A 27,999-nucleotide genomic window follows, 5' to 3' on the forward strand; every position below is an offset into this window, starting at 1 on the left:
TCCGCCCTCAGGGATCCAGGAACTCTGCGCCCAGCCGAATCGTCGGAAAAACCCGGAGTGGCAAATCCGGGCGCGGCCCTGGGCGCTGGAGTTTCAGAGCTTGCGCAGAAGGCGTCCGAGGCGCATGCTCCTTGGCGGTCCCGGACCCCGCGGTCTGGCTACCGCGCTGGCCTCCTTGGCCCACGGAATTCCGGGCCGGCTGCGGACATGGCGGCCAGCCTGTGGATGGGCGATGTGAGTGAGGGCGGCTGCGCGGGTCCGAGGAGGATGACTCTTAGTGTCACGGGGGAGGAAGAGTCTGAGGCGGAAGGGTCTTGGAATCCCAAAAGGGTGGAAGTGAATGGGGAGGGGAGTTCTTTGGGTGACACAGGAGGGTCCCAGCATTTAGAAGAAGGGACCGAGTCTGAGGGTGGGGGTTCCTGGCCTTTCACCTGGGTTCATGGAAGGGAAAGGGAGGTTCTTTAGGGGGATAGCATGGCAGAATCCCAAGGTTGAAGGGCGCTGTGGCTCTAGGACTGGAGGGATTACTAGATCCAGAAGGGAGGCCCCCTAAAGGGAGCAAGTTTGAGGGGAAGGAGGCAAGGGATTGAAAGGTGGGGATCAGGCCACTCTGTAGATGAAAATCTCCCCTCCCTCACCCCGCCCCCACCAGCATCGCGTAGCCAAACCAGCGTGGGCTCTGGAACCCGGACTGAGGAGCCTGTTTGTTGGCTGGCCTGAATCGCTCTGCTCTTGTATTTACGCAGCTGGAGCCCTACATGGATGAGAATTTCATCTCCAGAGCCTTTGCCACCATGGGGGAGACCGTAATGAGCGTCAAAATTATCCGAAACCGCCTCACTGGGTACATTTTCTCCTTCGATCTTCTCAATTCTCCGTTAATAGACCATGTGCAAGTGTCATTCTGAGAGTGTAAACATCACAAAGTCAGGGCTTCTCACCCCTAATAATAGTTAATATAACGTTAGAAACGCTAACATTTTGGGGGCTTATTGAGAGAAAGTGTAGCATATTGCTTGAGGACTGGACTCTGGAACCAGACTGAAAGTTATGTCTACTATTGTGACCTTCCGCAAATTACTTAACCTCTCCATCTCCTGACACAACTATGAAAATGGAGGTGATAACAGCATCGCCCTCAAAGAGTTATGGTGAAGATTAAATGAGTTAATTCACGTTCATCATTTAGAACAGTGTCTGGCATATGGTATATGCTCAATAAATATAAACAGATTACAGTATGCTTAGTTATAAGCACTTTTTTTGTTGTTTATTTTTGAGAGAGAAAGAGAGCGGGGGAAGGGCTGAGAGAGAGGGAGATAGAGAATCTGAAGCTGGTTCTGCTCTGTTAGCTCAAAGCCCAATGCGGGGTGAAACCCATGAACTATGAGGTCATGCCCTGAGCCAAAGTCCAACACCCAACCTACTGGGCCACCCAGGTGCCACAGTAATAAACGCTTTAAAATCACTTTTTTAATAGATTTTATTTTTAAGTAATCTCTACACCTAACATGAGGCTTGCATTCACAACCCTGACATAAAGAGTCGCATGTTCCACCGACTGAGCCAGCCAGGTGCCCCTAAAGTCAGACAAATACGTCTGAGCTAAGTACTATTATTAGAGAAGCTTCATAACTGTCTTAAAGTTTACAGAGCTATTAAATGACAAGGTCTGTTCTTAAAGCCATGAGTGCTCTTAACTCTCGTGTGTCATTCACTTAAAAAGTTATTTATAGAAATAATACTATGTGCTGTTGTTCTGGGTTCCCTGGATAGGAGGCTGAAACAAACCATCTTCTCATGCAGTTTACTACATTCTAATAGGGAGATGAAACAGTAAATGTGGAAACAACAAAATGCAGAGAATATTTTGAGATAGTGGTGCTATATTGCCTCCAGATTCTTCCTTCTCTTGGGAGGAGGGGGTCTTAGTTTTCCTTAGGGTTCTAGTTAGAAAAGGGAGGATTCTTTTATCAATTGTCAGTATTTACTGAGCAGCTACTCTGCCACATACTCTACTAAAGTAGCTTGCTAAAACATCACATGGCTGGGGGTGCCTGGGTGGCTCAGTCGGTTGGGCATCCGACTTCGGCCCACGTCATGATCTTACGGTTCGTGAGTTCGAGCCCCACATCGGGCTCTGTGCTGACAGCTCAGAGCCTGGAGCCTGCTTCGGATTCTGTGTCTCCCTCTCTCTCTGCCCCTCCCCCACTCAGGCTCTGCCTCTCTCTCAAAAATAAACATTAAAAAAATTTTTTTTAAAATAAAACATCACATGGTTGAAAAATACAGATGAGAGGTATGAACTGCAGTCAGTTTTGGCTATTTGGTTGACAGGTATTTTGTGTATTCAGAGTCTCAATACCTGTACTGAAACCCAGGTTTGGTTGCCTATAGTTGGAAAGGCCAATACTCTAGAGATGAGTTGTTTTTCTTCTCACCCTCCCACCCCCAAGAGAGGAGTTTTAATTTGAAAGAATAGGAGCTTTATTCAGGAGGTCAGCCACCTGAGGAGAAGGCAGACTCTTGTCCAAAAGCCTACTCCAGGGGTGCCTGGATGGCTCAGTTGGTTAAGCATCTGACTTCAGCCTAGGCCTTGATCTCACTGTTCCTGAGTTCGAGCCCCTCATCGGGCTCTGCTGACAGCTCAGAGCCTGGAGCCTGTTTTCAGATTCTCTGTCTCCCTCTCTTTCAGTGCCCTTCCCCCACTCATTCTCTGTCTCTCTCTCAAAGATAGCTAAACATTCAAATTTTTTTAAATAAATAAAAATAAATAAACAAAACAACACACACACGCCCACTCCAAGGTTTCTCCTGGCCCAGAGATTTTAAAAGTAATTTAGGGCAATTAACTAAGGAAGTGCAGTGGTCTATGACAATTGTTTTTTGTTTTTTGTTTTTTGTTTTTAATTTTTAAGTTTATTTTACTTATTTTGAGAGAGAGAGAGTATGGGAGGGGCAGAGAGAGATTCCCCACTCTGACAGTGCGGAGCCCGATGTGGGGCTTGAACTCAAACTGTGAGTTCATGACCTGAGCTGAAATCAGGAGTCGGTTGCTTAACCTCTTGAATCACCCAGGCACCCCTCTATGACAGTTCTTGATTACACACAGGCTCAGTGGTGCCAGCGACAGATGTTGTCACAGGACTCAGAGGTATTGCCAAAGGGCCTGGTTCCTTGGTGGTGGTGGTGGGGTTTGGTTCCTTGGTGCCCAGGGTGGTACAGGAGAGAAGAGCTCTGTTCTTTCTAGGAAAGGATGCATGATCTATAAATGTACAAAGAAAGGTTTAGTTAGTCAATCACATGGGATAAGGGTGCTTGTTAGAACTTAAATACTACTAGGTTGGTCAGAGGGGCTGAGACGCTTCATATCTAGGATTTTCTGACTGATACATCATGCTAGCCTAAATATTTTTCTTTTTCACTCTTGTAGACAGAAGTCCCCAGATAATCAGCTACTGGTATGAAAACAAACATTCTGTAGTACTTTCTACTTTACTGAAATGAGATTTGGAACTATATCTTCCTATCCGTTACTAAACTTTAGCTGTTTCTTACGCTGATACTTACAGACACATTGCATTTTTATTCAGCCTCACTTGATAAAAGACTTTGAAGAGGCTTATAAGAATACTGTAAAATGAGTAAATGCAAATTTAAAAAAGAAGACCAGAGGTGCCTGGGTGGCTCAGTCAGTTGAGTGACTAACTCTTGACTTCGCCTCAGGTCATGATCTCACGGTTGTGAGATCAAGCCCTAGGTGGGGCTCAGTGTGAAGCACAGAGCCTGCTTGGGATTGTCTGTCTCCCCCTCTCTCTGTGCCCCTCCCCTGCTCGTTCTCTCTCTCTCTCTCTCAAAAATGAATAAACATTAGGGGCGCCTGGGTGGCTCAGTCGGTTGGGCGGCCGACTTCAGCTCAGGTCATGATCTCGCAGTCCGTGAGTTCGAGCCCCGTGTCGGGCTGTGTGCTGACAGCTCAGAGCCTGGAGCCTGTTTCGGATTCTGTGTCTCCCTCTCTCTGACCCTCCCCCATTCATGCTCTGTCTCTCTCTATCTCAAAAATAAACGTTAAAAAAAAAAATTTTTTTTTAATTAAAAAAAAATTAATAAACATTAAAAGAATCATTAAGAATGCAGTTGAGTGGGGGGGGGGGGTGCCTGGGTGGCTCAGTCAGTTAAGTGTCTGACTCTTGATTTCAGCTCAGGTCATGATCTCATGGTTCGTGGGATTGAGCCCTGAGTCTGGCAGTTTCTTATATACATCTGCCTTATGACTGAGCAAGTCTAGTCTAGGTATTTACCCAAGAGAAATGAAAACATCTATCCACCAAAAATAGGAATTGAAAAGAGTGTTCATAACAGCTTCAGGACAATGGCTGAAAACTGCAAGCAGTCCAGATATCCACAGATAGGTAAACAGATACATATTGGTATTTTCATACATTAGAATCCCACTCAGCAATAAAAAAGAACAAACTACTTATATAGTAACAGCGTGAATGAATCTCCATCATTAGGCTGAATGAAGGGGTGCCTGGCTGGCACAGTTGGTGGAGCATGTGATTCCTGATCTTGGGGGTCATGAATTTGAGCCCCACCTTGGGTGTGGAGTTTACCCGAAGAAAAAAAAAAGCATTATGCTAAATGAAAAAAGCCTTACTGTATGGTTCCATTTATTTAAACTTGTAGAATATACAAAATTGATGTATGGTAAAAATAACTCAGTGTCTAGAAGATTTGGGCAGTTCTCTGTGTGTATATTTCACTGCTTGTAAAACAAACAAACAAAAAAACTGTAAAGAATAATTGAGGGGCGCCTGGGTGGCGCAGTCGGTTAAGCGTCCGACTTCAGCCAGGTCACGATCTCGTGGTCCGTGAGTTCGAGCCCCGTGTCAGGCTCTGGGCTGATGGCTCGGAGCCTGGAGCCTGTTTCCGATTCTGTGTCTCCCTCTCTCTCTGCCCCTCCCCCGTTCGTGCTCTGTCTCTCTCTGTCCCAAAAAAAATAAATAAACGTTGAAAAAAAAAATTTTTTAAAAAGAATAATTGAATAATATGCATGTTGAAGTAATTGAGGGAAGCATACCAATATCTAAAACCTAATTTTGGAATGTATCAGAAAATAAGGATGATAAGTGGGTAGAGGGATGGATAGATGGATAATTGTGTAACAAAATAAGTATAATAAAGGGTTAATTATAGGTGGTGGATATGTAGGTGTTTGCTATACAATTCTTCTTTTTTTTAAGTTTTTTCTTTTTCTTTTAGTAATCTCTTCATCAAATGTGGGGCTCAAACTCATGACCCGAGACCAAGAGTTGCATGCTCTTCTGACTGAGCCAGCCAGGTGCCCCCAATTCTTCTCATTTTTATGTTTGGAATTTTTTACAATAAAATGTTGGGGAAAGAATGTAGTCAGAATTCAACTCCAACCTGTGGCACATCCCCGCTGTGTGGGTTAAGGCCTACTGTAGAATCCTGCTAGGTCTCCATGTCCCCTTCTAAATGGGAGTAATGGTTTCATTCACCTCGCAGAGTTAGTGTGATGATTCAGTCAGTGAGAGATGGTGCATGTGAAATGGCCAACACAGAACCTGGCCCATAGTGAGTGCTTTGTAGTCTTCAGCTCTTTTTTTTTTTTTCAAGTCCATGTTTGAATTTTTTTTTTTTTTTTAATTTTTTTAGAGAGAGCATGAGAGCAGGGAGAGGGGCAAAGGGGGAGAGAGAGAGAGAGAGAGAGAGAGAGAGAGAAAGAATCTTAAGCAGGCTCCACATTCAGTGGGGAGTCCGAGGCTGGGCTTGATCCTGCTGGGAATGGCCAGCAAACCCTGCCCTGATGGATGAAAGATTACTCCGCTCTTTGCTAAGAAAGAGAGGAGAAGGCACCGGGTCAGGGTTCACAGACTAAGACCCTGTTTGCCTCACTTATACTCTTCATTTATGTTCAAAGGGCGTATAACATTTCAGGCAAGCAAAAACAAAGGGTGCCTGACTAAAAGGTGAATAATCACAAGAGAGTAATCAAATCAGAGAAACATGGCAAGTGGCTATGTGTCCTATTATTTTGCTAAACTTTGTATGCAATGTATAGATAAGGGAGTTCCCCAAGGACTGCAGAAACACCTGGAAGATCTGGCCTCCCGGCTGGGGCATAATGCATTCAGGCCTCTGGCATTCCAAGGAACCCACGCCCCTTCCAAGCTTAACTGCAGCCCACCAGAAATCTGTGTTACATTTTAGCTAGCCCACATTGTGTATAATCTCATCATCCTCAGTAATAACCCCAACCCTGGGATCCTGACTAGCGGAAATCAAGAGTTAGTTGCTTTACTGACCGAGCCACCCAGGTGCCCCAGTAGTGGGTAGCTCTTACTAATGGTGGTCTTCACATCTGTGAGCCTCAAGATTCTCGCACATAGAAGACACAGATTTGGCCCTTCATTCTTCTTAGCATCAACAAACATGGAGCTCATAGATCCTGTTCTGTGATCCTTGGGCACAAGCACTGCTATTACCCATACCTTCTTGGCTTTTTGTCCATATGTTTATTGGAACTAAGGATCTTGAGTAATATTTCCAGAAAAGTTAGGATTATTTCACCGGTGATACCTGTAAGGATGATGTTAAGGAAAATTAACTGTTTTCAGTATAAATCTCATAGTAGAAGGGATGTCAGAGGATATAGCCATATTCTCCTACTTCCGTCTCTTTAAAAAATAGAATATGGGGAATCTCCTAGACATCTTGCAATTAGGGTCCATGGATTTACTTTGTCCAGCCAGCCAGATTGTAAGTTTCTTGAGGACAGGAATCTTGTTCTTCAGCTCTGTATCAGCCTGACCTGTGGTAGGTGATCAAGAAAAAAACCCACTTTAAATTATGAAAATTTTCAAATAAAACTACAAAGAATGGTACAGTGAACACTAATACAGTCACCACTGAATTTTGTTAACATGTTGCCATATTTTCCTTATCTCTCTAACTGGATAGATGTAGATACATGTTTCTTTTTGCTAAATCATATGAAAGTAAGTCACAGATGTTGTGACAGTTTACCACAACATATTTAAGCATACATTGCCGAAAACTGGACATAACCACAATGCTTCTATCATACTAACAGCATTCTAACAGTGATTCCCTGATACCCATCAAACGATACCCAAATAATTCCCATATAGTGGCCAGTCTACATTTAAATTTTTATATTTGCCCTGAGAATAGCTTTTTATAGCTTTAAAAAAAAAAAAAATTTTTTTCCCCAAGTCAGATGAGTAGTGTGCTAAGGTTGTAACAGGGTTTGAGGAAGGTACATATCACAAAAGTATGAACACTCAGTCATCACACTTAATGAACTAAAGGATCATCTCCTGTCTCTTTTATTTATTTATTTATTTATTTATTTATTTATTTATTTATTTATTATTTTTTATTTATTTTTTTAACGTTTATTTATTTTTGAGACAGAGAGAGACAGAGCATGAACAGGGGAGGGGCAGAGAGAGAGGGAGACACAGAATCTGAAACAGGCTGCAGGCTCTGGGCAGTCAGCACAGAGCCCGACGTGGGGCTCGAACTCACAGACCGTGAGATCATGACCTGAGCCGAAGTCGGATGCTTAACTGACCAAGCCACCCAGGCACCCCTATTTATTTATTTTTTAATGTTATTTATATTTGAGAGAGAGACAGAGAGTGCGCAAGCCTGGGAGGGGCAGAGAAAGGGAGACACAGAATCTGAAACAGGCTCCAGGCTCTGAGCTGTCAGCATAGACTGTGTCTCCCTTTCTCTCTCCCTCCCCCACTTGTGCTCGTGCGCTCTCTCTCTCCTCCCCCCCCCACAAAATAAGTAAGCATTAAAAAAAAAGAAAAAAAATGCTCACCTCTTATCTTTTTTCGTAACACTGACTTTTTAAAGAGATAAGACCAATTGTCTTACATAAGGTTCTACATTCTGGAATCTAGTTTAACTTTCTGGACTTATTTGCTTCCTTTTGGTGGTGTTTTACTTGTTCTGTCCCTAATATTTCCTGTAAACTGGACATTAGATCTAAGGGTTTGATTGGATTGTATTAAATATATATATATATATTGTTTATTTTTGAGAGAGAAAGAGAGTGAGTGCAAGTGGGGGATGGGCAGAGGAGGACAGAGGATCCAAAGCAGGCTCTGCACTGACAGCAGCGAGTCCGATGTGGGACTCAAACTCATGAACCATGAGATCATGACTGGAGCCAAAGTCAGGCATTCAACTGAGCCACCCAGGTGCCCCATATTATATTTAAATATTCTTGACGAAAATACTTCATAGGTAATATAGTACATAAGTAAATGTTTACTGGATAGATGAGTGTGGGACTGGCCCAGATTGGCAATCCTTACATTCAGGTTTGTAAATTAGTTTTGAACTAGAATATAAGAGGGAACAAAAACCAGTACAGGCTCTGGTTAGAAAAACATTTTTCCTTCCCCTCAGGCCAGGGCTTAGTCTCATCTGAGAATCCCACCTTTAACCATTCTCTTTCTCTTGTTTGCTTTCTTTCCAGAATCCCAGCTGGCTACTGTTTTGTAGAATTCGCAGATTTGGCCACAGCCGAGAAGTGTTTGCATAAAATTAATGGGAAACCCCTTCCCGGAGCCACACCTGTAAGGACACTTAGATAATGATGATGTTGCCATTTTTATTGTCATCGATAACTATCATTTATTGAATCCCTACTGTATACTTACATTATTTAATTTAATCCTATAAAAACCCTGAACAGTAGACATCGTTATCTTTGACAGACCAGGAAACTGAAGCTCAGGGAAGTGAAATAACTTGCCCCAAGGCAACACAGGTAGTAAGTACAGAGCCAGGATGCAAACTGAAGATTGGTTACCTCTAAAATCCATGCCCTTTGCGCTGTGCACCTCTGCCTCCCTTAACGGAAGACTTGAAACCCTAGACCTCTGCCTGACTGAGAAACTAGAACAGGCTGGCGGTAGTGAGGACACATTTCAAGAGAGTTACATTCTGCTCTTCCCACAGTTACTTAGCTTACAGCTGCACCAAGCTGGCACACCTGGGCTCATAGAACCATGGAGCTGGCAGTGCCCTTAGCGATCATCCGTGCAACCCCCCCATTTTATACAGGAGAAAAAGCTGAGGCTTAGAGAGGGGGAGATGTTTTGGCCAAGGTAATTTATTTCAGTTTTTTTCAAATATTGTTTGGCTCTTGAAATGCCCTTCTCTGTTTTAGTTTGTTTGTTTTTAAATTTCTAGGCAAAACGTTTTAAACTGAACTATGCCACTTATGGGAAACAACCAGATAACAGGTAAGCATAGGGTAACCCCAAGGTAGCCTCAAGCCCCAGGAAATGTCTAGATAGAGACAAGATGCATCACCGTGTTGGGTTCTACCAAAGAGACGGTTGAGGAGCCAAGTTTGGTCCACTTTACCTTCCTCCCGAAGGATGACTCCTTCCCCTTCCCCACTGGGGCTTCTTGTCAAGACCCATGTATTCTATTTGGGCCCACCTCTAGCGTTCCTCCCTGTTACCCATAGTAAGAATTGACCTGTTGTAGCAACATAAATCCGTTCAGCTTCAGCTTTTCAGGGTGCTGTTCAAAAGCTTTAAAACAATGTATCAAGAGTTTAAAAAAGATATGCACCCACTGACCCTGTAATTCTACTTTTCAGAATTTATTCATGGATGTATGCAAAGATTAGCCTCAAAAGTGTTCATTGAAATATTACATATAATGGGAAAAATTGGAGAAACCCCAGATAATCTAATAATTGAGAAGTGGTTTACTGACAATATGTTTATTAATTGGAATACTGTGTATCCATTAATAAGTCATTGTAGCAAAATAGGACATGTCAAGACATTGGTGATATGTTAAAAGTGAAAAAATGCTAGAAACAAAATGAGTTATACCCAAGTTTTGTAAATTCAAAAAGAGAAGCCCAGGGGGAAAAAAAAAAGACAAAAATATAACAGTGTTCATAGTGATTACCTTTGAGTGGTTGGGTTGTTGGTAATTTTATTTTTCTTTTGTCCTTTTGTGTATTCTGATTTTATTTTTTTATTTCTTAATATTTATTTATTTTTGAGAGAGAGAGAGAGAGACAGAGTGTGAGAGGGGGAGGGGCAGAGAGCAAGGGAGACACCGAATCTGAAGCAGGCTCCAGGCCCCAAGCTGTCAGCACAGAGCCTGACTCAGGGCTTGAACTCACGAACTGATATCATGACCTGAGCTGAGGTTAGATGCCCAACCTACTGAGCCACCCAGCTGCCCGTTGTATATTCTGATTTTAAAGAAGGAATATATATCATGCTTGAACTAAGAAAATAATAATGAGTTTACATGTTTGATTTTTCTTTTTTTAAGATTTTATTTTTAAGTAATCTGAACTTAAACTCATAGCCCAGAGATCAAGAGTCATACGCTCCACTGACTGATCCAGGCAGGTGCCCCTGATTTTTTCTTTTAATAATTTTTCTCGAACGGGGGACCTAGGGTGGCTCACTCGGCGGAGCGTCCAGCTCTTGATTTTGACTCAGGTCATGATCCCTAGGTCGTGGGATTGAGCCCCAACATCGGGCTCCATGCTGAGTGTGGAGCCTACTTGGGATTGTCTCTCTCTCCCTCTCTCCCTCTTTCTCCTTCCCCCCTCTCCCGTTTGTGCTCTATCTCTCTAGAATAGAATAGAGTAGTTTATAGCAGCACTATCAATAATAGCCAAAGTATGGAAAGAGCCCAAATGTCCATCGATGGACGAATGAGTAAAGAAAATGTGGTATATATGTATGTATATATATATATATATATATATACACACACACACACAATAGAGTATTACTCGGCAATCAAAAAGAATGCAGTCTTGCTATTTGCAACTATGTGGATAGAACTGGAGGGTTCTTTAAATTTTTTTTTTTTTCAACGTTTATTTATTTTTGGGACAGAGAGAGACAGAGCATGAACGGGGGAGGGGCAGAGAGAGAGGGAGACACAGAATTGGAAACAGGCTCCAGGCTCTGAGCCATCAGCCCAGAGCCTGACGTGGGGCTCGAACTCACGGACTGCGAGATCGTGACCTGGCTGAAGTCGGACGCTTAACCGACTGCGCCACCCAGGCGCCCCAAAGAACTGGAGGGTTCTAAGTGAACCCCATTATGCTAAGTGAAATTAGTCAGAGAAAGACAAAAATCATATGGCTTCACTCATATGAGGGCTTTAAGAGACAAAACAGATGAACATAAGGGAAGGAAAACAAAAATAATATAAAAACAGGGAGGGGGACAAAACAGAAGAGACTCATAAATATGGTGAACAAACTGAGGGTTACTGGAGGGGTTGTGGGAGGGGGGATGGGCTAAATGGGTAAGGGGCAGTAAGGAATCTACTCCTGAAATCATTGTTGCACTATATGCTAACTAATTTGGATGTAAATTTAAAAAAAAGAAAGAAAAGAATGACTATTAGAAGAAAAGAATAAAATAAAGGCATCTGTATGGCTCAGCTGGTTAAGGGCCCAACTCTTGGTTTTGGCTCAGGTCATGATCTGTGAGATCAAGCCCCATGCTGGACTCTAGGCTTAGAACTTGCTTGGGATTCTCTTTCTCTCTCTCTCTCTGCCCCTCCCCTACGCTTGCACACCACCCCCCCTCAAAATAAATAAACTTAAAATATATATATTTAAAATAAGAGGTTGACAAAATGTGGCCTGACTTGTGTCACCTGCAAGCTAAAAATGGTTTTTATACTTCTAAAGGATTGTGAAAACAGAAAAAGCAACAGAGACCATAGATGCCCCGCCAAGCTTAAAACTTTTATTGTCTGGCACTTTACAGGAAAAATTTGCTGACACACATTCTAAAAGTTAGGGGATTTCATCCTAGCTGGGGTTTCAGGCTTTAGGACATAAGGTCCAGTTCTCATTCTCTATCTTTCACTATTTTAACTAAAAATATGCAGTGAGGGGCACCTAGAGCACACAGTTTTTGATCTTGGGGTCATGAATTCGAACCCCATGTTGGACATAGAAATTACTTAAAAAGGGGAGCCTGAGTGGCTCAGTCGGTTAAGCGTCTGACTTCGGCTCAGGTCATGATCTCACAGTTCGTGAGTTCAAGCCCCACGTCGGGCTCTGGGCTGACAGCTTGGAGCCTGGAGCCTTCTTTGGATTCTGTGTCTCCCTCTGTCTGCCCCTCCGCTGCTTGCACTCTGTCTCTTGCATTGTCTCAAAAATAAATAAAAACATTAAAAAAAATTTTTTTTTGCGAAGAAATTACTTTACAAAATGCAGTGAATACAGAATGTGTAGATTTCTCCTTTGAGATCCTCTGACCGGGTCTCCCCATCTGCACTCAAAGCCAAACTCAAAGCTTTGTTCAGTGAGTAAGGGACTTGGGACAGGGGGCTGCTTCCATAACTCTTCTGCCAGGGCTGCCAAATGCAACAAATTCAGACCTGGTTAAGGGCCCATCAGATGTGCTGTTCCCTCAGAAGGCCCAGGAGGTTTACCTAGAATGGGCCAAAAGAGCTTGTTAGAACAAAGGTTTTGGTGATTGTCTCTGAATCTTGTTCTCTCCTCTCAGCCCTGAGTACTCCCTGTTTGTGGGGGACCTGACCCCAGACGTGGATGACGGCATGCTGTATGAATTCTTCGTCAAAGTCTACCCCTCCTGTCGGGGAGGCAAGGTGGTTTTGGACCAGACAGGCGTGTCTAAGTAAGACCTCATTGGTTACTGATGCCTACCCCGTTCTAGGATTTGTGTTTTGGATGGAAATGTTAGAGCAAGGCCATGGAGCACGGTGGCTAAGAGCATAGGCTCTGGAGCTGGACGTTCTGGTGTGAACCCTCACTCCAATACTGGCTGGGGATAATGTGGTAAACAAGTCACCGAAGCTCTGACCCTGTTTCCTCATCTGTGAAACAGATGCTGATTGATAGTATCTGTTCATAGGGCTGATGTCAGAGTTACATGATGTGATATAAATAAAGCAATAGGATAGGCTTTGTAGGTGTTTGCCATTTTATTTATTAGTGTTACTTCAAAAGTGGAAAAACCTCAAGAAAGGCTTATTCTTGATCAGAGTAATAGTTATAAGCATGAGGTTGAGTTACAAGCTTGGGACCTAGGTCTGAATCCTGATTCTCCAGTGATGTCGGGCAAGTTATGAACCCCTCTGACCTCAGTTCCCTCCTCAGTAAAATGCAGATACCACCATTATCTAATCGTTGGGCCGTTTGATGAGACGCTCAGCACGGTGCTGGGAAATAAAAAGTGCTCATGAAATGTTCACTATCATTCGTTGATCCCCCAAGTAGAATATGAGTCCAGCAGAGCAAGAACCTTGTCTGCTTAGGACTGCTGAGCCCCAGTGCCTAACACCATACCTGGCCAACAGAGCAGACGGAGGAAGTATTTGCTTAGTGAACTTCTACGGCTGTTACTACTACCGTACTGATGATAATAGTATTTCCAGTAGATTGGGTGGGAAGCCTCTGTTTGGGAAGGAGCCCCATCAGTGAAGGCGTGGAGGGGAACGGTGAACTAAAGTAGGGATTCCCCCAGATCTCAGGATCCTCCAGCACTGGAATCTTGAATTGTTCTACCTACAGCATGCCTCCACTGATGGGGATCTCATCCCTTCCTACAGAGTTTGAGGGACTCTCTCTCTTTTCTGTTTTTAAACTTTACCTTCATCACATTTGTGATCTAAATAGTGTGTCTGCTTTTGTTTCCTACAGGGGCTATGGTTTCGTGAAATTCACAGATGAACTGGAACAGAAGCGAGCTCTGACTGAGTGCCAGGGAGCAGTTGGCTTAGGGTCTAAACCAGTTCGGCTGAGTGTGGCAATCCCCAAAGCGTGAGTCGTGCACTGGCGGGAAGGTAGAGAGCCTCTGGACTGATGCCAGCCTGGACGCTCCTCATCTGCTTGGTGATAATGGGAGCTTCCGCATGCTGGACGTGAGACTGCAGGGAGGCATAGTTTAGGTCACAGATAATGAGTGCCTGTTACTTGCTAGGCTGTATAGGAACATAACCCTGCCCCTCCAGAAGCTTACAGTTGGGAGAGAGCTCTGACTGGTGAAGGCACATACATTCAGACATGGCTGGTAGCAGTGCTGGGAAAGCAGTTGGGCCCTGCATTCTCCCATGTGCTTGCTCTTTGCCCCGTAGTGTCACCATTAGAGATTTATCCACAGAACTGAAGAGAATTGAGCAGGAGGAAAGATATTATACCCAATTTTAACTATGGGAATAGCTAAGAGGTAATGATCCTAAACACTACAGAATATTATGTACATCACTATCATACCTGTCATGCCAGTCAGAGAGCCCTTCTTCCCTTACAACTCCAAGCAGGTTTTTCACTCAGAAGACAACTGCTCTCTGCATAGGATCTTCTATCCTTTGGCCAAAGCAGTGGTTCTCAACTGGGGACAATTTCATCCCACAGCGGGACATTGGCAACACCTGGAGACAATTTTGTCACAACTTGTCAGGGAGGACATCTAATGAGCGGAGGCCCGGGATGCTACTAAATGTCGCACAATGCATAGGCCGGCCCCACCCGAAAGACTTGTCTGCCTTGCCCCCAAGTCAATAATGTGAAGGCTGAGGAAGTCTATGCCATGAATGGCAGAATGGCTACATTCTTGGGGCAGAACTTCCAAATGGCCAGGTTTTTCTTTTTTTTTTTTTCATTGAGCTCTAACCCTAGGCTGCCAGTTTTCTTCCTTCCTTCCTTCCTTCCTTCCTTCCTTCCTTCCTTCCTTCCTTCCTTCCTTCATTCCTTTCTTTCTTTCTTTCTTTCTTTCTTTCTTTCTTTCTTTCTTTCTTTCTTTCTTTCTTTCTTTCTTTCTTTCTTTCTTTCTATGTTTATTTACTTTTGAGAGAGACAGAGTGTGAGGCAGGGAGGAGCAGAGAGGGAGACAGACTCTAAGCAGTCTCCAAGCTCTGAGCTATCAGCATAGAGCCTGACGCAGGGTTTGAACTCATGAACAGGCGATCATGACGTGAACCGAAGTCAGACGCCCAACCGACTGAGCCACCCAGGTGCCCTTCTCTCTTTCTTTCTTTTCTTTTTTTCTTTTTAATGTTTTATTTATTTTTGAGAAAGCCCAAGTGGGGGAGGGGCAGAGAGTGAGAGACAGGATCTGAAGGGGCTCTGTGCTGACAGCAGTGACTCCATGTCAGGCTTGAACTCATGAACCGTGAGATCATGACCTGAGCCAAAGTTGGGCACTAACCGACCGAGCCACCAGGGTACCCCTAAATGGCAAGGTTTTTCAAAGCAGCAAAAGATTTGGAGGTTCTTTGTAGCTTAACTGTATGTAATACATGGAAGATCAGTTTGAGTAATTTCCCCTCAAAATGTTATTCTATACTATATAAAACATTACAGAAAATATTTAAAAGAAATTTCCTCATTATCCTAAAATGACTAATTATGATTTCTGACTTCCAAAGTTTACTTATTTATTTTGAGAGAGAAAGAGAGCTCTTGCGAGGGAGGGGCAGAGAGAGAGAAAGAGAGAATTCCAAGCAGGCTTTGAGCCACCATTGTAGAGCCGGATGAAGGGCTCAAGCCCAAGAACTATGGCCCATGACCTGAGCCGAAACCAAGAGTTGGATGCTTAACAAACTGAGCCACCCAGGCACCCAGTGTTTATTCATTTTTTTAAAATATTTATTTATTTATTTATTTATTTTGAGAGAGAGAGAGAGAGAGAGTGTGTATGTGCATGCCCACGAGACAGTGGGGGGAGGGGCAGAGGGAGAGAGAGAGAATCTTAAGCTGGCTCCATGCCCAGCTTGGAGCCTGACACGGGACTTGATCTCACAACCATCAGATCATGACCTGAGCTGAGATCAAGAGTCAGATGCTTAACCAACTGAGCCATGCAGGCACCCCTCTTTATTCATTTTTAATTACAGTAACAGTGCTCATTCTTTTTCCCCCAGTTTCCCTCATATACACATTCCCTTTCCGACATAGCTCTACAATCCTCACCATAATATTTTTTTTTTATTTAAAAAAAAAAAAATTTTTTTTTAATGTTTATTTATTTTTGAGACAGAGACAGAGCATGAATGGGGGAGGGGCAGAGAGAGAGGGAGACACAGAATCGGAAGCAGGCTCCAAGCTCTGAGCCATCAGCCCAGAGCCTGACGCGGGGCTCGAACTCACGAACCGTGAGATCGTGACCTGAGCTGAAGTCGGATGCTCAACCGACTTAGCCACCCAGGCGCCCCCTCACCATAATATTTTTAATAGCTTCAGGGTATCTTGACCGTATATTCTGCCTCAAGGTTCCTCAGATGTTGTTGTTGTTGGTTGTTTCTGACGTGTTACCATTTATTCAGTCAACAATAACCGAGTTCCTACAACTCTGCGGGCCCTGACCTAGACTTTGGAGTTGTAGCTGTAAACAAGAAAAACAAAGTGCCTTCTGCAAGGAGGTTATGTTCTGTTCCATTTCCTGGCTGATCCTTGTCAGAATTTGGGGCCTGCCTCTAGGGAGGCGCCATCAAGCACTGGGAATTGAGGGTGGTAAGGGTTCTCTTTGAGAATTCACCTGTAAGAGCTGAGTGTGGAGAAACAGAGCAGAAGTGTACAGACCCAGGCCAGGGAGATGACCTTCAATTATGTGAATATATCAGGAGAGTGGCAGACTCCTTGGAAACTTGTCAGGGTAGTCACGGAGGGAAGCATTAGCAGTTTCCAGCCTCACGCCAGGCAGGGAGAGGAAGTCTCTGCCACTAGACTTCATCCGGCCACCCCATCAGGAGGTGATGCTAAGATGGTCAGACATGGAGTTGTCTAACTGCTCTAGCCGAGTCCTGCTCACCAAGCAGATGTTGCACTCGGAAAACAACTCGCGCTCATTCAGACTTTGAGAACTTGTGGTTCCTGTGACGGGATTGCTGTGGTAGTTCACCTCCTGCTTATGACTTGGTTTCCTCTCTGGCTTCACTGTGGAGATAGAATACACTAAGCATGAGGACGTGAGTGCATTCCACACCACGTGGCAGTTACAGTTCTCCTTATAAGCCAGCCAGCGGGTGGTGTGGGCCTCTGCCTCCTGCGTATTTGGTGTGCACTTATGAGTCTGGCTCTCAGGAGTGTGATGACTCTGGAAGCACATTGCCATGTTGTTCTTTTGATTCCTCCCACCTAGGACTGCTGGTCATACCCCAGGCCTGTCTCATAAGCCTACTCACACATGATTGTGTATATTTTTGAGAGCAGTGGATCCTTTTCAAGCTTGACATTCTGTCTTTGGTTAGCCGTGGCTAGGGTAGCCATGCAAGCAGGAGAAGAAAGCTGCCCACTGAGCCTGGGCCTCAGCCCTGATTTGTGAGTGCAGGATATAGGAGCCTGGCAAGATGTCTTACATCTGTCAGAGCAGGTACTGTAGGTAACAGTGTGGTGTTCAGAGCATGAGCCTTGGAGCTGAATTTGGCTCCGGTCCTAGGTGTGGCCTTGGGTAAATCACTTAATCTTTTAGAGGCTCAGTATTCTCATCTGTATAATGGGAAAAATACATAATAGCTCTGCCAAAGGGTTGTGTGAGACTTAAGATAGGAGACTGTATATGAAAAACAACGGGTCCAGATCCTGAGTAGCTATTCCGTAATGGTAGCTGTGACTACAGTGGTGCCACTAAGCCTACTGGACCTTCTGGAACACTTGTTTTGTGTGTGTGTGGAGAAGAGGTGATGAGACATTTTGTAGTTGACAAGCTTCTTGGATCATCCTAAATCCAGATTTTCCAGGCCTTGTTCACCTGAGCCTTTGTGGGTGGCAAAAAAACCAGCCCCCCAAGATCTTGGTAAGAGGACAAGTCAGTACTGACAAGATTTGATAAGAGAGACAAACCTAACCATTAAAACTCCTGACTGTAGGGGCACCTGGGTGGCTCAGTCGGTTAAGGTTTGATTCTTGGTTTGAGCTCAGTTTTTGATGTCACAGTTTCATAAGTTCGAGTCCCCCTGTCAGGCTCTGTGCTGGCATTGTGGAGCCTGCTTGGGATTCTCTCTTTTCCCTCTCTCTCTGTCCCTGCCCGACTCGTGCTCGCTCGCTCGCTCGCTCTCTCTCTCAAAATAAATAAATAAACTTAAAAAAAAAAATTAAAAGCAAAAACAAAACTCCTGACTGTAAAGCCTGGGCTCTGAAGCCAGATTGCCTGGGTGTGGATCTCCTATTAGCTATGTGGCTTTGGACAAATGATGTGGCCTGTATGTACCTCAATTTCCTCATCTAAAATAGGAATAATGTATTGTTCTTACATAAGGTGGTCGTGGGTTTTGAATGAGTTGATCTGCGGAAAGCACTCAGAACAGCCCCTGGCCACGTAGTAAGAGTTATGGAAACGTTTGTCTACATTTGTTTCTTTTTGCTTCTTTCTTCATTTAAGGAGCCGCGTGAAGCCAGTGGAATATAGTCAGATGTACAGTTACAGCTACAACCAGTATTACCAGCAGTACCAGAACTACTACGCCCAGTGGGGCTATGACCAGAACACAGGCAGCTACAGCTACAGCTACCCCCAGTATGGCTACACACAGAGCACCATGCAGGTAACTATGGTTCGGCAGACCTGGTCCTCTTGGGTATGTCGTCCTCCAGGGATCGGTAAGGGTGGCAGCTTGGACTTTAGAAAATATGGGAAAGAGGCAGCAACCGAGTTCCTCTTGTTAAAAATAAGGCCTCCCAGGGGCACCTGGGTGGCTCAGTCGGTTGAGCGTCCGACTTCGGCTCAGGTCATGATCTCACGGTTTGTGAGTTCGAGCCCCACGTTGGGCTCTGTGCTGACAGCTCAGAGCCTGGAGCCTGCTTCAGATTCTGTGTCTCCTCTCTCTGCCCCTCCCCACTTGTGCTCTGTCTCTCTCTGTCTCAAAAATAAATAAATAAATGTTAAAGAAAAAAAAAAAAAAGGCCTCCTGGCCTTGGGCCAGGAGTTCACGCTGCTTCTCATCCCCTCTCTGGTCTCTTGGCAGACATACGAAGAAGTCGGGGACGACGCATTGGAAGGTAAGAAAGGAGTTTGCTCACCCATTCCTCTGTCCTCTGTCATCTGTTGCCGGGTGACCGCCCTGTGGCTGGCACTGTGCCTGTAACTAGATGCTGAGGAGTGCAATGTGGAGTGTGCTCTTGAGGAGACTGACTTTTAGTGAGAGAATTAGTGCTTGCGTAATTAGAGTAAGAACTGAGTGTGTCCCCCAGCGGTGTCTGTGCAGGTCCCAGAGAGCCCGGAGGGAGCAGCTCAACAGGAGAGAGAACCGGTCACTCCCTAGACGTGGGCCATTCGGTCCCCAGATGCAGTTCTCCAGCAAAACTATTGCCTTGTATTTGTTTGATAATTTGTAAAATTCATTTTTTATTTCATGTTTTAATTTTTCTATATATTTCACATTACATTTTTTCCTCATTTTTTTTTTAAGTTTATTTATTTATTTACATAATCTCTACCCCCAACATGGGGCTCAAACTCACGACCCTGTGATCAGGAGTTGCACACTCCACTGACTGAGCCACAAGGCACCCCTCTCATTTTCAAGTAATAGTTACTTACCATTGAAAATTTGGAAACTATAGTAACATATTGATGAAGAAACTGAAAATCACCCCCATTTGCGACATAGTAATAGCCATTATTATTTTGTAATTAAAAGCATTTATTGGGGCACCTGGGTGTCTCAGTCACTTAAGCATGACTTCGGCTCGGGTCATGATCTCGTGGCTCCCGGGTTTAAGCCCTGCATCGCACTCTGTGCTGACGGCTCAGAGCTTGGAGCCTGCTTCGGATTCTGTGTCTCCCTCTCTCACTGCCCCTCCCCTGTTCACACTCTTTCTCTCAAAAATTAATAAACATTAAAAAAAAAAAAAGCATTTATTGTAATTTTTACTGAATTTAACAAGAAAAAGGAAAGTAAAACTGAAGGAATTGCTAACCTTCAAAACTTTTCAAGGGAAATATTCGTAATTAAAGGATTCTCTAAGGCTTGAAAAAATTATGAAAAAAAGTTTTTCAACATGTTTCTGAACAGATGTTAAGGTTTTTTGTTTTTTTTTTTTTTTAAGTTTATTTATTTATTTTGAGAGAGACAGACACAGTTCGAGTGGGGGAGGAGCAGAGAGAGGGAGAGAGAGAGAATACGAAGCCACGAGAGAACACCGACTGAGCCATCCAGGCACCCCTAAACAGATGTTGAGTTTTATTTTTTTTAAATTTTTTTTTTTTTTTTCAACGTTTATTTATTTTTGGGACAGAGAGAGACAGAGCATGAACGGGGGAGGGGCAGAGAGAGAGGGAGACACAGAATCGGAAACAGGCTCCAGACCCTGAGCCATCAGCCCAGAGCCCGACGCGGGGCTCGAACTCCCGGACCGCGAGATCGTGACCTGGCTGAAGTCGGACGCTCAACCGACTGCGCCACCCAGGCGCCCCCAGATGTTGAGTTTTAAAGAAGTAAAACTCTTCTGGGTGGCTCAGTTGGTTAAGCGTCCAACTTCTGCTCAGGTCATGATCTTGCGGTTCCCAGGTTTGAGCTCATACTCTGTTTCTCTCTGTCTCTCAAAAATAAATGAATGTTAAAAAAAAAAGTATACAGTCCAATATATTTTTTTAAAGTTGTATTCGTTTACTTAAAGCACTAGTGGGGGTTGGGGTGGGCAGTAGTCACAAAGTTGTGCTATCATCACCACTAATTCCAAAAGAAACTCTGCGGCCATTAGCAGTCACTCTCCATGTGCCGGCCCCCTCCAGTCCCTGCCAGCCACTCATCTACTTTCTGTCTGTTTGGATTTACCTATTCTGGGTTTTGTTTTTGTTGTTGTTGTTTTAATTTTTTTTAATTTAAATAAATTTAATTTTTTTAATTTACATCCAAGTCAGCATATAGTGCAACAGTGATTTCAGGAGTAGAGTCCTTAGTGCCCCTTATCCATTTAGCCCATCCCCCCTCCCACAACCCCTCCAGTAACCCTCTGTTTGTTCTCCATATTTAGGGTCCCTTATATTTTGTTCCCCTCCCTGTCTTTAATTTTTTTTCATGTTTTTATTTTATTTTGAGAGAGAGACACAGTGTGAGTGGGGAAGGGGCAGAGAGAGAGGGAGACAGAATCCGAAGCAGGCTTCAGGCTGTGAGCTGTCAGCATAGAGCCTAATGCAGGACTTGAACTCATGGACTGTGAGATCATGACCTGAGCCGAAGCCGAACGCCCAACCGACTGAGCCACCCAGGTGCCCCCCCACTCCCGTTTTTATATTATTTTTGCTTCCATTCCCTTGTGTTCATCTGTTCTGTGTCTTAAAGTCCTCATATGAGTGAAGTCATGTGATGTATATCTTTCTCTAATTTTGCTTAGCATAGTACTGTCTAGTTCCATCCACGTAGTTCTGAATGGCAAGATTTCATTCTTTTTGATTGCCGAGTGATACTCCATTGTATATATATACCACATCTTTATCCGTTCATCCATCGATGGACATTAGGGCTCTTTCCATACTTTGGCTATTGTTGATAGTGCTGCTATAAACATCGGGGTGCATGTGTCCCTTCAAAACAGCATACCTGTATCCCTTGGATAAATACTTAGTAGTACAATTCCTGAGTTGTAGGGTAGTTCTATTTTTAATTTTTTGAGGAACCTCCATACTGTTTTCTAGAGTGGCTACACCAGTTTGCATTCCCACCAACAACGCAAAAGAGATCCTCTCTCTCCGCATCCTCGCCAACGTCTGTTGTTGCCTGAGTTGTGCATGTTAGCCATTCTGACAGGCGTGAGGTGGTATCTCATTGTGGTTTTGATTTGTATTTCCCTGATGAGGAGTGACATTTAGCATTTTTTCATGTGTCAGTTGGCCATCTGGATGTCTTCTTTGGAGAAGTGTCTATTCATGTCTTTTGCCTATTTCTTAACTGGATTATTTGTTTTTTGGGTGTTGAGTTTGATAAGTTCTTTATAGATTTTGGTTACTCACCCTTTATCTGATATGTTGTTTGCAAATATCTTCTCCCATTCTGTCAGTTGCCTTTTAGTTTTGCTGGTTGTTTCCTTTGCTCTGCAGAAGCTTTTTATTTTGAGGAGGTCCCAGTAGTTCATTTTTGCTTTTGTTTCCCTGGCCTCTGGAGATGTGTTGAGTAACAAGTTGCTTCAGCTAAGATCAAAGAGATTTTTGCCTGCTTTCTCCTCAAGGATTCTGATGGATTCCTGTCTTACATTTAGGTCTTTCATCCATTTTGAGTTTATTTTTGTGTATGGGGTGAGAAAGTGGTCCAGGTTCATTTTTCTGCATGTTGCTGTCCAGTTTTCCCAGCTTCCTACTTGCTGAAGAGGCTGTCTTTATTCCGTTGGATATTCTTTCCTGCTTTGTCAAAGATTAGTTGGCCATACATTTGTAGGTCCATTTCTGGGTTCTCTATTCTGTTCCACTGATCTGAGTGTCTGTTCTTGTGCCAGTACCATACTGTGTTGATGATTTCAGCTTTGTAATACAGCTTGAACTCCGAATTTTTTTATTTTTTTATTTTATTTTTTTTATTTTTTATTTTTATTTATTTATTTTTTTATGTAACAGACTGTAGGTTTTTATTTTTTTTATTTTTTTTTTCAATATATGAAATTTATTGTCAAATTGGTTTCCATACAACACCCAGTGCTCATCCCAAAAGGTGCCCTCCTCAATACCCATCACCCACCCTCCTCTCCCTCCCACCCCCCATCAACCCTCAGTTTGTTCTGAGTTTTTAAGAGTCTTTTATGCTTTGGCTCTCTCCCACTCTAACCTCTTTTTTTTTTCCTTCCCCTCCCCCATGGGTTTCTGTTAAGTTTCTCAGGATCCACGTAAGAGTGAAAACATGGTATCTGCCTTTCTCTGTATGGCTTATTTCACTTAGCATAACACTCTCCAGTTCCATCCATGTTGCTACAAAGGGCCATATTTCATTCTTTCTCATTGCCACATAGTACTCCATTGTGTATATAAACCACAATTTCTTTATAAACCACAATTTCTTTATCCATTCATCAGTTGATGGACATTTAGGCTCTTTCCATAATTTGGCTATTATTGAGAGTGCTGCTATAAACATTGGGGTACAAGTGCCCCTGTGCATCAGCACTCCTGTATCCCTTGGGTAAATTCCTAGCGTGCTATTGCTGGATCATAGGGTAGGTCTATTTTTAATTTTTTGAGGAACCTCCACACTGTTTTCCAGAGTGGCTGCACCAATTTGCATTCCCACCAACAGTGCAAGAGGGTTCCCGTTTCTCCACATCCTCTTTAACAAATGGTGCTGGGAGAACTGGACAGCAACATGCAGAAGATTGAAACTAGACCACTTTCTCACACCATTCACAGAAGTCCGAATTTTTTTAAATGTTGATTCATTTTTGAGAGAGAGAGCATGAACAGGGGAGGGGCAGAGGGAGAGGGAGATATAGAATCTGAAGCAGGCTCCAGGCTCTGAGCCGTCAGCACAGAGCCCGATGTGGGGCCCGAACCCACAAACTGAGAGATCATGACCTGAGCTGAAGTCAGACGCTTAACAGACTAAGCCACCCAGGTGCCCCCCCCCCTTTTTCAATTGGGCTTCATGCCCAGTGTGGGGCTTGAACTCACAACCCTGAGATTAAGAGAGACGTGCTGTACCCACTGTGCCAGCACCCCAGGGCATTTTAAATAAATGGAATTGTGTATAATGTGTGGGCCTTTGTGAATGGCTTCTTTCACTTAGCATAGTGTTTTCAAGGTTTGTCCATGTTGTAGCATGTGCCATTATTTCATTTTTTATAGCCAAATAATATTCCATTGTGTAGATACCCATTCGTTTTGTTGATAGACATTTGGGTTCTTTCCACTTTTCGTATTATGAATATACTACTAAAGAACATTCATGTATAAGTTTTTGTATGGACAGGGAATTTCATTACCTAGGGATGAAATTGCTGGATCATATGGCAAACTCTATATTTAACCATTGGAGGAACTGCCAACTTTTCTGAAAAGGCTGCAGCATTTTCTGTTCTCGCCAACAGCTTATGAGGCTTCCAGTTTCTCCACATCCTCACCAGTGATTGTTACTCTTTTTCATTACAGCCACACTGGTGAGTTTCAAGTGATATCTCTTTGTGGTTTTGGTTTGCACTTTCCTAATGGCTAATGCTTTGTGCATCTTTGTATGCTTATTGACTGTGTGTGTGTAGATCTTTGGAGAAATATCTAGTCAAGTCCTTTGTCCATTTTTAAGTTGGGTTGTCTTTGTATGTAGCCTTGCCAGAGTTTTTCATATTCTGTTCTGGATTCCAGTTCCTTGTCAGACTTAAGATTTGCAAATTATCCCATTCCGTGACTGTCTCTACTTTCTTGATAATGTCCTTGGAAGCACAAAAGTTAATTTCCATGAAGTTCAGTTTATTTTTTTTTTGTTTGTGCTTAAATGCTGTTATCTAAAAGGCATTGTTTGTTTACACCTGTTTTCTTCTAAGAGTTTATAGTTTCAGCTCTTATATTTAGGTCTTTGATCCGTGTTTACTTAATTCTTGTTTAAGTAAGTTCTCAATTCTTAAGAGTCTAGCTTTATTCTTTTGTCTGGTTATCCAGTTGTCCCAGCACCATTTGTTGAAATACTATTCTTTACCATTCAGTGGTCTGCTACCCTTTTAGAAGACGAATTCACTATAAATGTACAGGTTGCATTTGGACTCTCAAATCTTATTCCATTGATCTATATGTTTATCTTTCAGCCACTGCCACAGTTGTTTTTTGTTTGTTTGTTTGTTTGTTTGTTTGTTTTACTGTTACTTTGTAGTAAGTTTTGAAGTGGCAAAGTCCTGGAACTTTCTTTTTCAAGATTGTTTTGGCTATTCTAGATCCTTTGCATTTTTTTTTTTTAATTAAAAAATTTTTTAATGTTTATTTTTGAGAGAAAGAGCATGAGTGGGGGAGGGACAGTGAGAGGGGGAGACACAGAATCCAAAGCAGGCTCCAGGCTCCAGCTGTCAGCACAGATTCTGACCATGGGGCTTGAACTCATGAACTGTGAGATCATGACTTGAGTCGAAGTCGGACGCTTAACCGACTGAGCCACCCAAGTGTGCCTCCTTTGCATTTCCATCTAAATTTTATGAGCCTCTCAATGTCTGCAAAACAAGGCAGCTGATTTTTATAGGGATTACACTGAACAATTTGGGGAGTATTGCTGTCTAAAAACAATATTGTGTCCCAGTCCAAGTACATGGGATGTCTATTTACTTAGGTCTTCTTTAATGTCTCTAATTGTAAAATAAGTGTTGTAATGAATGTGTGTTTGTGTATGTGCATTTTATTGTATTTGTGTGTGTGTGTGTGTGTGTGCGCCTTTTAAACCAACACAAGATGGCAAGGAAAAGTATAAAATGTTACCAGTCATAGTGATTAAGGAATTTTTTTTAACTTCTTTTATTACAGAAAAGTATGTAAAACAAGCATATAGTTTAATATGTAATTATAAAGCAATTGCTTGTGAAACCTTTATTCAGGGCAATAAAACATTGCCAGCCTCCAGAAACTATCCTTCCCCTAACCACAACCCTGCTAGAGGAAACTACTGTATTGATTTTCTCTTTATAATCACCTAGATATGCATCCTTAAATAATATGGTTTAGTTTTGCCTGTTTTTAACTTCATGTAATGCAGCTGTACTATAGATACGTCTTGCTTTTTTCATTCAACACTATTTTTTTTGACATTTTAAACCTTTTTTAAAGTTTATTTTGAGAGAGAGAGTGTGAGTGGGGGAGGGGTAGAGAAAGAGGGAGAACCCCCAAACAGGCTCCCCACTGCCAGCAGAGAGTGCAACACAGGGCCCAAATCCACAAACCATGAGATCATGCCCTGAGCCAAAATCAGGAGTTGGACACTCAACCAACTGAGCCATCCAGCCACCCCATAAACTCTTTATTATTTTTTTTTTTTAATTTTTTTTTTTCCAATGTTTATTTATTTTTGGGACAGAGAGAGACAGAGCATGAACGGGGTAGGGGCAGAGAGAGAGGGAGACACAGAATCGGAAACAGGCTCCAGGCTCTGAGCCATCAGCCCATAGCCTGACGCGGGGCTCGAACTCCCGGACCGCGAGATCGTGACCTGGCTGAAGTCGGACGCTTAACCAACTGCGCCACCCAGGCACCCCAAACTCTTTATTTTTTAATGTTTATTATTTTGAGAGAAAAAGCATGAGCCTGGGGAGGGGCACAGAGAGAAGAGGAAAGAGAGAATCCTAAGCAGGCTCCACACTGTCAGCACAGAGCCCGACGCGGGGCTTAAACCCATGAACTGTGAGATCATGACATGAACTGATATCAAGAGTCAGATGCTTGGGGTGCTTGGGTGCTCAGTCAGTTGAGTATGACTTCAGCTCAGGTCATGATCTCACAGTTCTCGAGTGCTGACAGCCGAGTCTGGAGCCTGCTTCAGATTCTGTCTCCCCTTTCTCTCTGCCCCTCCCCCGCTCATGCTTTCTCATAACTTTTTTTTTTTTTAATGAAAAAAAAAATTAAAAAGTCAGATGCTTTAACCGACTGAGCCACCGAGACACCCCTCACCTTTTTTTTTTTTAATGAAATTCCAGTATGGTTAGCAGTGTTATTAGTTTCAGGTGTACAGTGTAGTGATTTCAACAATTCTGTACAATCCTCAGTGCTCATTGTTGTAAATGTACTAACAGAGTCACCGTTTGTGAGATCCAATCAAGTTGTATGCAGCTGAGGTTCATTTTCACGGCTGTGTAATGTTCCCTTTTAACAACAGTGCTTTGGATTTAGTAATTTTGATCAGATTTCCAGAACCCAAAATTGAAATAAAGACCACTCCAGGAAAGCCAGCGCACAGGAAGGCCAGAGATAAGAGGAGGAATAACAGCCGCCATTATCGGAGTACTGACTACATGTTCCATTCTCTAAGTAGGTTCTATTTTCATCCTCAGAGGAAGCCTGCAAGACAGTGGTATCCACCCCTGTGAGGCATGAGGGACTCTGACCGAGGGTAGGGAACTTCCTGAGGAAGGAGGAAGTCCTGGCAGTTGGGAACAGAGTCCAAGTCTCCCAGAGCTTCTCTTGGCGCTCGGCACCCACCCTTGCTTTTCTTGCAGACCCCATGCCGCAGTTGGATGTGACGGAGGCCAACAAGGAGTTCATGGAGCAGAGCGAGGAGCTGTATGATGCACTGATGGACTGTCACTGGCAGCCCCTGGACACAGTCTCTTCAGAGATCCCTGCCATGATGTAGTCAGGACAAAGGACAAACAGAAACGGACCGTGTGATGGAGATAAGAGACTCCTTTTTAACAAAAGTATTGGGAGAACTTTTACCTTTCTGGAAACGTTTTGTAAGATTTTAGTAACCAACTATTCTGATTATGACTGTTCTTGCACCACCACTCCCTTCGACAGCCTTTTGAGTTTGAAAACCAAGGTGCCGTTAAACAAGGTTTTCCAATTTGTCTTTGAACAATTGTTCCAGGTAGGGTTATGTACACTCTTGGAGAGAAGAATTTGGAGTCATTAATGAAGTGGAGCGTATGATTTATTCAACCCAGGAGCCTTTTTCCAGTGACACTATATCCTTACCCCCTGCGAAGTCAGAATGCATGAATTACCTGCTGTTATGCCAAATGATGGGCAACGTTGATCTTCCATTTCAAGTACCCTTTGTCCCCATCCCCCATGCTTCAGTTTGGTGGCTAGGGCAGACTGAAGTTCCTTAGACATTCCAGCTGGGAAAGAAGCTGTGTGGCCTATGTGGTAGGAAGTCATGGAGCCAGCTACATCTAGACCAAAAGGCTCAAGAGTTAGGGCATGCTCCAAGGGCAGGTCTGACTTTGAGGTAAGCCATGGTTAACATTACTGACATCTGTGTGCCTAGCCGGTTTCTTTTTTTTAAACTTTCTATATATTTTTAATAATTTACATCCACCTGGCCTGTTTCTTGACCTTAATTTCATTTAGT

General features: G+C 43.4%; 1 protein-coding gene and 1 non-coding gene across 7 annotated transcripts; one reads left to right on the plus strand and one right to left on the minus strand.

Moving 5' to 3' along the window:
• Positions 1–27,976, plus strand: LOC123597475 (tRNA selenocysteine 1 associated protein 1). 6 transcript variants are annotated; one of them, XM_045476330.1, is made up of 10 exons: positions 28–234; positions 653–844; positions 8,543–8,642; positions 9,262–9,314; positions 12,588–12,719; positions 13,745–13,864; positions 18,423–18,585; positions 19,006–19,039; positions 24,050–24,118; positions 27,143–27,976. In XM_045476330.1, exons 2-10 carry the CDS (start codon positions 759–761, stop codon positions 27,277–27,279), a joined length of 894 nt encoding a protein of 297 aa, XP_045332286.1. In that variant the 5' UTR covers positions 28–234; positions 653–758; the 3' UTR covers positions 27,280–27,976. The 6 variants fall into 6 exon arrangements, with proteins under 6 accessions (XP_045332287.1, XP_045332289.1, XP_045332286.1 ...); XM_045476329.1 differs by having other exon boundaries at positions 29–234; positions 747–844; XM_045476331.1 differs by lacking the exon at positions 24,050–24,118 and having other exon boundaries at positions 1–234; positions 747–844.
• On the minus strand, positions 7,262–7,361 carry LOC123600271. The gene has a single exon (XR_006713629.1). It is a non-coding gene; the product is annotated as a small nucleolar RNA U13 (small nucleolar RNA).
• Positions 27,977–27,999: the final 23 nt, after the last annotated feature.

Source organism: Leopardus geoffroyi, chromosome C1, assembly GCF_018350155.1.
Source record: "Leopardus geoffroyi isolate Oge1 chromosome C1, O.geoffroyi_Oge1_pat1.0, whole genome shotgun sequence".
In the NCBI taxonomy this organism is placed as follows: Eukaryota; Metazoa; Chordata; class Mammalia; order Carnivora; family Felidae; genus Leopardus; species Leopardus geoffroyi.

Excerpts from the sequence above, each read along its gene's own strand:
- LOC123597475 (XM_045476329.1), top strand. The coding sequence starts at position 208 with ATGGCGGCCAGCCTGTGGATGGGCGAT. Across the intron at positions 8,643-9,261 it reads CCCTTCCCGGAGCCACACCT|GCAAAACGTTTTAAACTGAA; the intron begins GTAAGGACACTT and ends TTAAATTTCTAG. Across the intron at positions 19,040-24,049 it reads CGGGGACGACGCATTGGAAG|CTTATGAGGCTTCCAGTTTC; the intron begins GTAAGAAAGGAG and ends TCTCGCCAACAG.